Source organism: Cavia porcellus, unplaced genomic scaffold (assembly GCF_034190915.1).
Source record: "Cavia porcellus strain 051 isolate PalLab524CR breed Dunkin Hartley unplaced genomic scaffold, mCavPor4.1 scaffold_12, whole genome shotgun sequence".
Classification (NCBI taxonomy): domain Eukaryota; kingdom Metazoa; phylum Chordata; class Mammalia; order Rodentia; family Caviidae; genus Cavia; species Cavia porcellus.
The window spans coordinates 27,763,168-27,776,926 of NW_026947495.1; the positions used below are offsets into that span (position 1 = coordinate 27,763,168).

General features: G+C 37.9%; 1 protein-coding gene across 1 annotated transcript in view; it reads left to right on the top strand.

Moving 5' to 3' along the window:
- Thsd7b (thrombospondin type 1 domain containing 7B) overlaps positions 1–13,759 on the top strand; it is an 823,364-nt gene that overhangs the window by 366,537 nt on the left and 443,068 nt on the right. Inside the window, exon 6 of the mRNA XM_063259013.1 lies at positions 5,929–6,084. Coding sequence (XP_063115083.1) covers positions 5,929–6,084 — 156 coding nt within the window. The remainder of the gene's footprint in view (positions 1–5,928; positions 6,085–13,759) is intronic.

The following is a 13,759-nucleotide window of genomic DNA, read 5'->3' on the forward strand; positions in this document are numbered from 1 at the left end:
CATTGAAACAACACATGAAACTTCTTGAAGGAAAATAGCTTTCTGGTTAAAATTGTAGTATTATTTATCTTTCCCCTTCAACCATTTGACTCATTCAGTTTGCAGCAAAGGCCTATTTATTTTAGCAGTAGGTGGATTGAGTTTCTGGCAAGTCAGTATACTCCGTAAATGAATATGTCAGAAGCAATATTGTTTCTCAAAAATCATTTAGAAAGCAGAATTTTTAAATAAGCATGCTTTTTCATTAGTTTTGAATTAAATTGGAACAACTGCTGTTTCTTGGAGAGCCACATGGAATGAGGGTGCCCTGAGTAGTTGAGTAGGAGTTTCCATTGGGGTTTACAGTACCTGGAATTTGATTTGGAAAATTACAATGACTATACCGTCTCTGTTTAACTTCTTTGGGGAGATTGATGTTATTCAGGAAACCTAATATCTTATCTAGAATCAATTGAAGTTAGAAGTTTTATTTGTGGAATTAATTGACTATTCCTCGTGTGGATAGCAGGGAACCTAATGCAGGTTTTGGGATTCCCAAGGAATGGCATCACTTTCATTTTTTTTTCCATCTGTACCTCCTTTAAATTGCGAGGGAAAAAGTAATTATCCTCTAACTTAATTTCACTACTGTCTTGAAGATATTTCTCTCCTGAAGGGAATGTGAGTTCCCTCATATCATACCAGAATTATATCCCTTTCTGAATTTTGAAATACTGACATGATTTTTCATCTAATAGTTGATATATTAAAAAGTATGAAAGTGCCATTGACATCTGAAATTACTCTTTTTTACTTCAAGAAAATTGTTCAGATATTAAAGAGAGACACATGTATATTAATTATGAGTAATATTGTCCAATTTTAAATAAATTTTTGAGGCATTGGAAAGCATATAAAATTTAGATCTTACAAACTGTTAGTAGAGGTAGGAAATTATATACTGTTAATTAATCTTTGGCCATTTGTTTGTATTTTGAACTGAAGCTTGACTTAATTTCAAAGAATAAAATGTGAAAGTACTTTTTTTTTTTTCTTCTTTAGAGTGGTAGTCACATACTAACAATCAAAAGGGATATTTTTCTTCTTAATTACAATTCATTTTGTTTGAATCTGTATGCTTGTCTGAAATCACCCTGCTCTTAAAGAAAATTTTGTTCATTTCTAGAGTTAAGAACGATTCATATTTTTAATACCACCATCAGAGAATATTTTGCTCCTTGTTAATTAATATTCTGTTCATCAAATCATTCATTATTTAAAGGCAACTTTATAATCATTAGTAGCAGACTTCGACATATCTTTTAATGCAGGTCAATTTAATCATTTATAGTACAAATGAAAAATTCCAGGTTAGGCACCAAAATATCAAAAATATTAATTGCTACTGCTTATGAGCGGTCACACAATATTATAATATATTCCTTAGCATTTAAAAAGATGCTGCTACATACTGATTTGTATAACCCAAATTTAAGTTATTTGGTACCTTAGTACTTTGTGGCTATGAGAAGTCCTCAAGGGATCTGATATTGCTGCCTACAAATCCTGAACAGCATATCAGATCTTGAATAATAACTTATGTAACTGAGCAGCTAGTCACTGCAGGAACGGCAGAAGTCTTCAAGGTGACACAGTCAGAAAATCAGCAATGATGGGTGGAAAAATCCATATCTGCACTGGAGAGGTGCATTGACTAGAGCAGGAATTCATTGCTTTAGAAAAGGAATACGTATAAAATCATAGGAAGGGAGTAACGTTAGAGAAAGGAATGCTGGTGTATAAAAAATCAGGCGTTCTCACTGCCGACATTGTGGTTGGAGTTTTTCCAAGAAGAAATGAAGGCCCAATAAGGAGTAAACTATATAATCTTCCTACTTCAGGTGGCCCAAGGAGTACCCCTATCCTAATCACCCACTGAGATGTATCAAAACTTTAATAGCTATGAATAAAAGAAGTAAGTAGTTACCCAATAGAGTGAAATTTTTTGGTCTGTCTCCTTGGTGTACAGATTTGGGGGAAGATTGGAGTTTTTCAGCAGCAATAAAAGAGGGGAAGGATTTGGATTTTGTTTAAATAATGAAAATTTGGGCTGAGCAATTTTTAGGCAAGTTTAATTACCTCCAGTGATGACTATTGTGGTTAATAAGTACAATATTTTTGGTACAAATACCTCATCTGTCCTGTCTGATATTTTTACACTACGGAAGAAAAAACCAAGAGATGGCTTAGGGCTTGCTCTGTTCAAATTGCAGAGTCAACTTAGAGGAACCAGCTGAAGTCTTTGCAGCTTAACTTTTCAGTAAAATTGATAAGATAAACTAATAGCTCTAAAGCTCCCTTTCAGTGCTAACAGTCAATAGTGTAGAAATATCCTGTGTTCATTCTTCTCAGGAAAATGACTCCCTATGGATTCTGAAGCTGGTAAGTGCTTTGTGACTGGTACATGATTTATTTCTAGAGCAAATGTAGACTCAAGAGAGGGTGACGAGTCTGTGATAAAGATGAGTTGACCAAAGCATATTGATTCAGTGCCTAAATGAAGCATCTTAGACATGTCACTTGGGACTGGAAGAATTTATTGATATGGATTAAGATCCATTGTCCATCAAAGCAGCAGATGCCAAAGAGACGTGACTACTTTGACAAATGGCCTCCCTACCACCTGAGCCTCTAATATGTCACTTAGTAGTCACTGGGGAATCCCTCTCACATATGGTGTTCCTCCCTACTTTCAAATCTTATGAATACCATTAGCTCTAGTGTTCAACAATATATTAAGTACTAATCAAAGGGGAACTTGAAAGACAACCACGCAGCTCCCAATAATTCCTAAAAAATCCACAAAAAATAAGCTAAATAACTACAATGACTAAGCATACACAATGTTCTTAACAAATGCAGCTTTTAGGAAATGTCTCCTCAATCCCTTTCCACATATATTGCCACCTGGGATTTCTCCTGCACACAGAGTCTGGGAGCTCCTAATGAGGTTTCATATGAGCCTACTGTGTTCTGGGCTTTGTCTCTTATGGATTGAAGGGCTTCACTTGTAGGGTCTGACTGCAGAGATTATGCAGCAGATGCCTGCTGAATTTTGCATTTGGGATGTTTGATCATTAGATTTTGTGTAGCATTGAAAGGCGAGAGCCAACACAAGTGAATAATTGGCAGCAGGACTGCTTTCTAATCTTGGTGAGATCAGCGTACTCATATCTGATTAGTATTATATCATATGTGTATATAGAGTCCACAAGGGAAGTTTTACTCACCATTGTCTATTTTACCCACTATTGTGACTTCAACAACTAGTACAGTGATGACACATAATGTGATGCATGTCAGTGTGCACTGGTTGCCAATCTGCATGGATCCAAAAAGACAGAACTCATTCATGTAAGCCACATTATATAAAACAGATTAATTACATATAGGTAGATACTGAGAAACAACAACAGCTTAAGATTCATTATGATTTTAGAAAGCTACCCATGTGGATGTATTCCAGACTGTGAACACCTTGCTTTTACAACATACATGGGACCCAAAAGGTGGTCACTCCAGGTTTAATAACTTGCGTGCTACAAGGCATTCTGGGTTACAGTGCTAAGGAGCATTTTGTTACAGAAGAACTGAAATAGAGTCTGATCTATTCCTGCCAGCTCCCTTTTATCTCAGGGTGTTGTTTTCCACCATATTCTAGTTATTCTCAAGTGTTACAAGCAAGAAAGTACAGAAAACTGGGTCACTCTGAGACCTGTCCTTCACATAATAGGCACGGAGGCAATATGGTTTAACTGACCAATGAACAAAAGACATAGTTCAGTGGTTAAGAGCACAGACTCTGAAGTCAGATTGCCTGCATCCAAATCCCAGGCCCATCATTCAATAACTGGAAATGTGGACAAGCAAACTGCGTGTTTTGTGCTTCAGTTTCTTAATTTTAGAAGTAGAGAAAATAATATTTAACTCATAGAGAAATTATGCAGTTTAAATTAATTAACGACTCTCAGATGATTATATCAGTGCCTGGCATGCATTATAAATATAAGTAGATTAATCAACTGCCATGTCCCCAATTCCTTTTCTATCATCATCAAGGTTTTGTTTTTGGAGCTGATGCTTGAGTTCATAAGAGCAGATGCAAATGTGCATTGAAATGAACCCAAACACACTTCCACCATAAGCTGTTCAGCTTTACATCTTTCTGCTTATAATATGTTCTCATACAGCACCCAAGAATAACTGATATAGATGGTGTTTAGTAGTTTGAAATAAGCATAAGAATTATTCAACAAATGACAGTATTGACGGGCCTATTTGCCTGCCCCTGGGGAGGGAGGTCAGAAACTTTCCCCCGTCTCTGAAGTCCTTCTTTACTTGTAGTTCTTCACTGTCCTACATACTTCCCAGTTATAATCGCTTCAGCCTTCACATCCTATTGTTGTTTTCAATAGTCTGTTTTATCAGCTTCTCTGAGTAACCTTTTGCTTTGCTTTTCTGTCCTTCTCTCCTCCTATCCTGTCTCCTCCCCATGGCATGCAAGCTTTAACATTTGCATTGGCAATCTTACTTTGCCCTTGCCTTTCACTTTAAGCTAGGTCAAATCCTTTTGGTAAACTAAAAAGAATTAATGGCAAACAAAGCATTATTTTTCTTGTTCTTCACAATCTCTCTTTTTCCTCTCACTTTCATAAGTAACTCAAGCTGCCTTTTTATTCCTTAGAAATACCTTTTCACCCTACAGGTTGCAAGTTTTTATGACAGAATTTTTTGAATTTGCTGTTGTTTTGATTTTTAGTATTCTGTTGGTCAGAGCTGTGATCGATTACCACCTTTACCAGATTTGACACTTACACACATGGAAAGGAGGAGGAAGAAAAGTAGATGGTGTGATCTACCACCCAGTCCTCTCACGCCAGTTTCCACCTTAGAGGCATTTCTAATCTGCCCAACTGGATAAAAATGGCATATAAGAAACATTTAGACAATAGCAGAAACCATCCTTTAAGATAAATCCTGAAACAATTTGCTTAGAAACTTTGGACTATTCCAGAATCTCCTTAGCTTGAGGTCAGTCTATACAAAATTAAGTAGTAATATATTTGGTTGTTTTTTTTTTTCTTTAATGTATCATTTTTAGATATTGCCACCCAAGCCTCTTTTGTGTTATAATAGCCACAAGGATCTGAATCGTCTTTGCCCTTTATCTGTGTATTGTCAGGATGCCTGGAGTAGGTCTGCACACTGAAGATTCTGTGAGCACCATTGAAAGACAGTTACAATATTACCAAGCCACCCAGTTCTGGCTTATCTTGGTGCAGATATATAGCTGGAAGAATGAAAGCTCCTGGCTTGGTGCCTTCTCCCTTCTTCAGGAGATGCCCTGGTCTCCATGTGGCCTCAACAGTGGAACTGATTTCCAGTGGCCTGGCCCAAGGTCACAGAGCCCGATTTTTCATCTTAGTATAAGAACTATTTTTCTTTTGTATCGTCACCAGTTCCATCCCTCTGGGGAGTCAGAGCAGGAGATTGGTTATGCTAAACACTCTACCTCAGGGGTTCAATTCTATTTTTTATTCACAGTGACCTAGTCATTTGTACAGTTAAGATAGGCTCATCTTGAAATTTCACTAAGGTACTTAATTTTGTTTTAAATCATAACTGTAGATAATTTGTACCCGTGATAGTTCAGTTTTCTCTTGGATTTCCTGGGCATAGTCAGCAATGCAGGGTTGTCAAGTGCATGCCCTGTCACTCTCTTCCTTTCCTCACTATAAATGCTAATTAAAATGGTACTAAGCAATGTGTGTGTTGATGTTTGCATATACTCATCTCAACCATAAAACAGATACAGATGCACATAAAGATAGGAACAATGCTAGGGATGTCCAGAGAATGTGACATGGGCCATTATTTTTTGTTCTCCAGTGTCTAGACCTGTGGAAAATGCATTATGCTTGGGACCTGCCCCTTCGGCCTCTCAGCTCTGCAGTGTCCCTTGCTCCACGGACTGCATAGTGTCTTCCTGGTCACCCTGGGGCCTGTGCATCCATGAAAACTGCCGTGATCCTCAGGGGAGAAAAGGTGAGTGACTTGCTTGTGTGGACTTCATTTACTTCCAGAGTACACATGTTTATTCTGTCAGCTAAGTAGCTGATTAAGCCTGCCTAAGACAATATTTGTTTATAAAATTTAGATAACCAGCTCATGCCTGACAGCATTCAGTTGGTAGGAAGGCAATTGGGGATATTTCAATAAAGCACAGAATCTGACCTTGATTGACTTTCCAGTTAGGTTTATCACTGATGAAATGACTGTAATTCATTTTGATATAACTTACTATTTTTACATATATATATATATATATATATATATATTAGTTATACTGAGGAAATTAGATGTGATTTCTGTAATTACATTTAAAATGGAGTTTTCATTATTGATTTTTTTCATTTTTAAATTTCTACATTTAATGTTTGAAGTTATATTTTTTATTTTTAAGGGGTGTTATTATGTATGTTGTTGGCTTTGTGCTGTGTCTTATGGCTTGAAGTGAAATCTTCAAACTATTCATGCCTACTTGCTTTTGGCAACTTTTTAGTTTAGTTTTCTGTAAACTGTGATTTCATTGCACATCAAAGATTTATCTTTAGATATAGCTCATCTTCTCTGTCCTTGGCTCTTTAGTTTCTTTGGATATTGTGTTCCCTTAAATGTTAGTGATTAGAAGACATTTTCCCTTTATTAGGACAAATGACAGCCAAGGGCATTGAACAATGTTGTTGTTAGAGCATAGGTTGTGTTTGCTAGGCTGTAACCCTGATTACTTTGCATGTAAAGAATATGTGAGGAGAGTGATGAGTGCCGCAATTCTGATGTCCCTTCTCCCTGTGCACAGCTCAGTGCCCCAACACGTGAGAGCCCACTTTCAGTCATCCTTGGAGAGTCCACAGTCTCACTTGCACACCCAGGCTCACAGTCCAAATCCCTAAGCTTTCCCCTTTATTATGATTTACATCATTTGAAGGCAGATGAAGATGAATTTTGAATCTTGAACAGGAAGAATCTCACTTTCAGTCTCTATCAAACCATAACAATTTCTAGTGTTATCTGGTGAAGTGGTGATGGGGCTCCTCTTGGTCCTTTATTTGGCATATAACTAGATGTTTCCCAGGCAACCTCAGTTTATGGGTAAAATCAATCTTTCTTTCTTTCTTTCTTTCTTTCTTTCTTTCTTTCTTTCTTTCTTTCTTTCTTTCTTTCTTTCCTTTCTTTCTTTCTTTCCTTCCTTCCTTCCTTCTTTATTTCTTTCTTCCTTCCTTCCTTCCTTCCTTCCTTTTTTTTTTGTACTAGGGAACAAACTCATGACCTTGCTCTTGCCAGGCAGGTACCTTACTACTGAGCTAAATCCCAAGCCTGCCACCTTAGTTTATGGAAACACATAAATTCCACTAATACTGACAGTGGCTTTGTGATCCACACATTTATAATGAGCTCTCATAAGCCTTTTTGAGTTGCTTATGAGACTCCTTAGGATGACTTACATGTTCTTAGAACTAATCTCCCCATGTTTACCTGTGCTGTACCTATTTAAAATCAATGTCTGGAAAATCATGCAAGGTCATACCAAGGTTCCTCAGCCATTGTAACCATGACTATCCAAAGGTATAACTCTGCTTCTTGCATATTGCTTTACATTCCTTTCAAAGTTGTAGATCCAAAGATGGCCAATGTGGTCTTATTTTTTTTTCTGACTTTTAGATGTCACTGATAGAAACCTGATCCATTCTGATTTACACCCAAAGAAGAGAGTTTATTAGCTCACCTAGCTGAAAATAGAAGGAAATGCAGGACTATTTCTAGCAATATAATTCAGGCTAATAAGTCTGAGTCTTTTTCTATCTTGACAGTTTATCACTCCATTATACCTTTCTCTATAATGGGCTTAACTTAATGGCAGACCCTCTTCATAGAGTGAGAACTTACAGGAATTTCCATTTTATATAATAAGTAGTACAAACTGTCTTCATTGATAGTTCATGGAAGGGTTCTGGAATTTAATCTCTTTGGCTGCTTTGTGCCATGTGTTCATCCCTGAACCAACCACTATGGTTAGGAGCTTTAAGTAACCAGATTCTGACCCCTCTGGAGCCCAGAGAAGTACAGTGTACAAGCCTCATGAACTAAGCAGGGACTTCCTTAGTGATACTATGAGAATGTAGAGGCAATTCTAGGGGTCAGACTTAGTAGTGTTTACCAAATGCTTTTTTCCCTCTGTTCTGATCCTTAGATTCTCTATAGCAATTCAGTGATGCTCCTTATCCTGTTTCTATGTATTGTTTTGGTGCCTTGTGCCAGATTTTCCCCAAAACTGTGAAAAACTAGTCTTTTGCCTTTTATCTCAGTCTTCCTTTTCCACATAATTCAGACAGGTCTCTAAAAGTCAGAAGAAAGTCCACTTTGTGACCCCCTCATATCATTTACCCTATTTTCACAGGATACTTTATACCAAACTTTCTCTTCACTGGCCCTTAATCCCCTACTGTATCTGAACTCCCTAACACACTGTCTTACTCATCCTTCAGTAGTTTCCACTTGTTATAGATTGAACTGTATACCCCAAAGGAGATGTTCAAATCCTTATCTTTGCTATGCGTGACTTGCAGGTTTTAGAAATAGTCATTGCAGATGTAATTAAAATTAGGTCATACTAAAGTGGAATAGGTGTTGCTGTAATCACCATACTCTTGATGAGAAGAGGAATATTTTGACATAGAAACCTCAAGAGGATGGTGCCATGTAAGGAAAAGAGATGTACAAGACAGAAGAATGGCATGTGAAACTGAGGCAGATACTGGGAGTGAAGACTCTTAAAGCCAAGGGATGCCAGAGGTAGCTGACAAGCACCACAAGTGAGGAAGGAGGTATGGCACCTGATCCTTTCCTAGAGAGTTCTGAGGGAACATGGTCCCAGTGATGTCTTGATTTGGGGTTTCCAGACTATAGAAATGTGGGCCAATGTGGTTTTGTCATATTTGTCATTTGTCATATGGTTTTGGTACTTTGTTATGGCAACCCTGGGAAAATAATACACATGTGTCTTTGCATTTAGGCTCAGTGATAATAAAGAGCATCACAAAATATCAATACTAAAGTGTGGAGAACTGAAGCAGTTTATCCAAAATCCAATGGTGATTTAATAGTGGCAAACCAACACAAGGCAACTGGACTCCTCTTCCTCCAGTGTTCACTGCACATTAGGCTTTCTTCACAAATCTTAAGGCATTTGATTTGAGCTTCACATTCAACCCTGAGAAGAGAAGTCATTTACTCACAGTATAACAGGCTAGTTATGCTGAGTCATTGGCCTTCACAGAAAATGCTGGAGCTACTACAGGAGATCCACCTTGAGGCCAGGATGAATGTAAGCATAGGATCATTGGAAGCAAAGGGAAAGGCAACTGCAGTGGGGAGACAGGATAAGGGGTGGATGCCAGGAATAACTTTGGAGTGGCAGGTTACCAGGTGGGTGCCTTTTGTTCCAAACAAGAGTTTCTTCAGATACTTAGCTGTAAGGGCTGAACCTAAGAACAGAGATACCAGAAGCCGAAGCTGTGACATCCCACAGAGTTCGGGGACATGCTGGAACTATAAGAATCAGTACCTGTTTTTAAGGTCTATACTGAGACCAAGAAAGTGGTCCTCAGCACTAAGTGATTATAGATAGAGGAAATGGTAAGCTTTTGTTATGGTTTTTATATAGATGTCCTCACAAAGCCTCATATGTTCATAGATCAGGCTTTTAGTATGTGACTGGACCTATAGTGTATGAATATGGATTAAGGGTTTGTGATTACTAAATTAATCCGCTGATTGGCTTAACATAGTTCTGGGTATGGATAATGGGAAAGCCTACCCTCTGTATGGATGGCACCAGCCAGTAGGATTATGGCTTGGATGGATTGTACAGGGAGAGGTGGAATATGAAGGTAAAGATGCTGCTTCCTACCTGCCTTGCCATGAACTGTTTCCCCCTTGCTATGCTTCTCTGCCATGCAGCTCTGCTTTGGAGCAAGGTGACCATGAACTGAAGCCTGTAAAGTGTGAGCTAAAATAAATCTTTCCTAGTTTAACTCATGGGTTTGAGTATTTTGTTCAGCAATAAGAAGTAACTAAGACACTCCTGTTTCAAAGCTCCACATCTTCTGTGAGCTCTTTTTTCCCCAGTTCAATGCTTTTGTACCAGCAAGAAAAAGTAAGATGATTATTATTCAGGTCTAGGAGTTTCTTCTTTTAAAATGCTTCCCTAAAGCAGAGAGGATTTTAGTTTTTAAGGTCTTGTTACACCTGGAAGCATCACTTGCTTATAATCTCTCTTGGGACTAATAAAAGAGGTTTCCCTCTAGAGAAATAATTCTCTGCCTACAAGGAGTCTGAGCATGTTATGAAGATGGTAAGTAATCTTGTTATTTCTACTGACTTATGAGCATGAGGTCTAAGACCTCCTCACTCTCTGTTTCTGCCCATGACACTGCCTTGGGTTTTGCCAGAATCACTGAGTGGTACAAGCTAAATATAGTTTAGAATTCCACTAACAGTGGGGTTCACAGGCTAATACATTAAACATTGCAAGACTAGGAACATCAATATAGTGTTTAGTTTCACATTTGAATTCTCTTCTCTAGAGAAGTACAGTGAACCCACTAGTAAAGTAATCTAAGACAGGCAGGAAGCCCTAGATATTTTATACTATTGCAAGTGTGTGTGTGTGTGTGTGTGTGTGTGTGTGTGTGTGTGTGAAAGATACAAAAGGACACACACATGCACAACACACATGCACATATATATATATATATATATATATATATATATAGAGAGAGAGAGAGAGAGAGAGAGAGAGAGAGAGATAGAGATAGAGACAGAGTTAGAGACAGACAGAGAGATGGAAAGCTGTAGGTCTTCTATTCTGTATTTCTTCTATTACCTAATAGAAGAAATTAGTTATAATAGCAATTATCTCTCTATGACTATTATTCTTAAACATCCTTCAGTCAACCATCATCTCAGGTTTGTGGCTGTTGCTTACTCAGAGTACATTAGGAAATCAGTCAGCATTCACAGGCTTTGCACCCTCCCATCACATCCATGACAGGCCGACAAGAGGAACAGTGCTTGGCAGATTGTCGCTTGTTAAATGAAGCTAGGGCACCTTTCAGAGGAATTTGAATTGGCTTAGGTTTTATCATTTATTATTGTCTGAGATATTCCCAGAGGGGTGTAATTAGAGAAATATGGAAGAGAATTAGCTTAGAAAATGCTGATGGATAAATTCTGTACATAGATGTGCTGCATTAAAAATTATTGATACTTCAGCATAGATTTATCAAAAGCACTTGCCCCTTTTAAACAAATTCTAGAAAGGTGATAAATTCAAAAAGGAATTTATAGAGGTTCTCTAGTATGGTATCACATTAGCTGCTGCACTATGTGATAGAATTTGAGAGATTCCATCTAAGTTACTCAGCTTTCCATTGTTTGTGACAAAATGCCCGAGAAAATTAACTCAAAGGAGGAGAAACTTGTTTTGACTTATAGTTTCAGAAACTGGAGTCCTGGCCAACTCCATTGCTGTTGGCCCACGGCAGAATATCAAAGTAAGATCATATGGAGCTAAGATACTTCCCTCATGCAGGCCTACAAGCAAGGAGAGGGAGCTGGGTCCAGTTATAGGCTCCAAGGATTCACCCTGATGACCCCATACTTCCACTAGGTGCCTACACAAAGAGATTTCATGATTTAGTCACCTTCAAAACTCTTGCCTCTTTACAAAGTTGCATTAGAGAGCAAGCTTTTAAAACACGAGCTTTTGTGGGACCTTTATAATTTGAAATGAATTAATTTTGATAATGCTAAAGTGAGAAAATACTCATATGTCCTAGATCTTATATGATAGTATGTTGAAAATTTCTATTTTCTATCCTTACCTGCTAAACTCCACCTTTGTTGAGAAGCTTATGGAATTATTCAACATTACCACAAGTAATATGCATACTAAGAGAAAATATTTTTTTTTTCTGTGTTGGTGCATGTTGGAGCTGGTGGCAGACTGGGCCTACTTCTTACACTAAGCTTTGAAAATTTTCATGCTAACATCACACAATGATTCTTATTGTCTATGCTCACAACAGGATAGTAACTAATGACACAGTATGATGCTACCCTACAGGAAAGGTGGTTGGTATCTAAAAAGCTGAAATCAAACATTCAATCTGCTCAGATTCTTTGACTCAGAATTGTTATCGAACATCCAGAGCCTCCAAAGATTAAGAGCAAATAGAATGCTTAGGATGGAATAAGCTTCTCCCATCTTTCTTTAATCTGCTGGTTGTTTTTTCAAGCCCGTCCACTTATAGTCAGTGCAGAGACAGTGGAGAAGCCTTTTAGAAGCTCCCATCAACATTTCTAGTCCAGTAACACAGCAGCAGTAAGATCCTCAGACCTGGATACTCTCTCTCAAGCCTCCTTTAATTCATCCATGGCATCATTTAAAAAACATTGACCCCTTTCCTGCCATCTGTTCATTTTCCCTTTTCTCTCCCCAAACCATTATTCACTGCTTTCTAGTTATCTCTGGTAGAATTATATCCTAAATCACAAATTTTGGAGTCATAAAGAGAAATAAATCCATATGGACATTAGTTTCACTAAAGGTGAAGTCAAGAAGTGATTATTATAACTCCCACTAGGCACTCAGTTCTCCATTAACCAGTCTGTCAGCTTGTGGAGCTTTTGGATTCACTTTATGAAAGAAATGCTAGAACACAGCCTATGTGGGAGCTGGCTCCAAACCTGTATTATAAGAAGCACCACTGCTGTGTGTCATACCCAGTGTGTCATCAATGATGCATCTTTGGAGAAGTGATAAAGCACAGCGTAGCCCCAGTTTTTTCATATGGAAAATGGAAATGTAACTTATAAAATCATTTCAAGGACTTACTATGTGAAAGTAATAAATGTAAAGTGGCTGTTCCTTTATGGGGTAAATTCTTAATAGGTCTACATTTTTCCCTCGCTGGATTATATGCTTTGTGAAGAATAGATGTATGTTTTCATCTCCTTCCTTTGGCTCCCACACTATAGGACAGTGGTCTATATGTGGTAGTTATTATTTGTTGAATGACACTTATTAAAAGTGTAATCAGTAAACGAAGGGAGTAGATTCCTGGCTCAGCCATGGTTGAATTTGCTGTATATCTCTGAGAAAAGAAAACCCATGAAAGCCTGATATCTATTGTAGGCTTGAATACCAATATGTGATTAAGGTTGAGTACTAAAAAGAGAACCCAAGGTTTTTGTTTTATGCTGAGCTTGTGCTATGATTTGATCCTACTTAGAGGCAGGACAAGGGCAATGCAAATGAAAAACCGAAAGAATTTATTAACTGAGGAGGAGATGTAATCTATAGATTTATGGCAGGGTGAATGCAGCGTGATTTATAGAGGAAACTGCACATGCCCTTTGATGACATGCCATTCCAGGAATAGGATGCCCGGATTCCCTCAGTAGACATTGCTAAGTTTCTGTGCTCAACTCTGAGCTGGTTGTCAAGCAATGTAAATCATGAGGTCCTAAGCTATACCTTGCTCAAAGAAAAACTAAACAAGCAGAACTATGAGACAATACATAAGCAATGCTCAGTGTTATGTGTGAAAATAGAGGTCATTAAGTTGTGTGGCAACAAGAGCTTAGAGGTCACGGT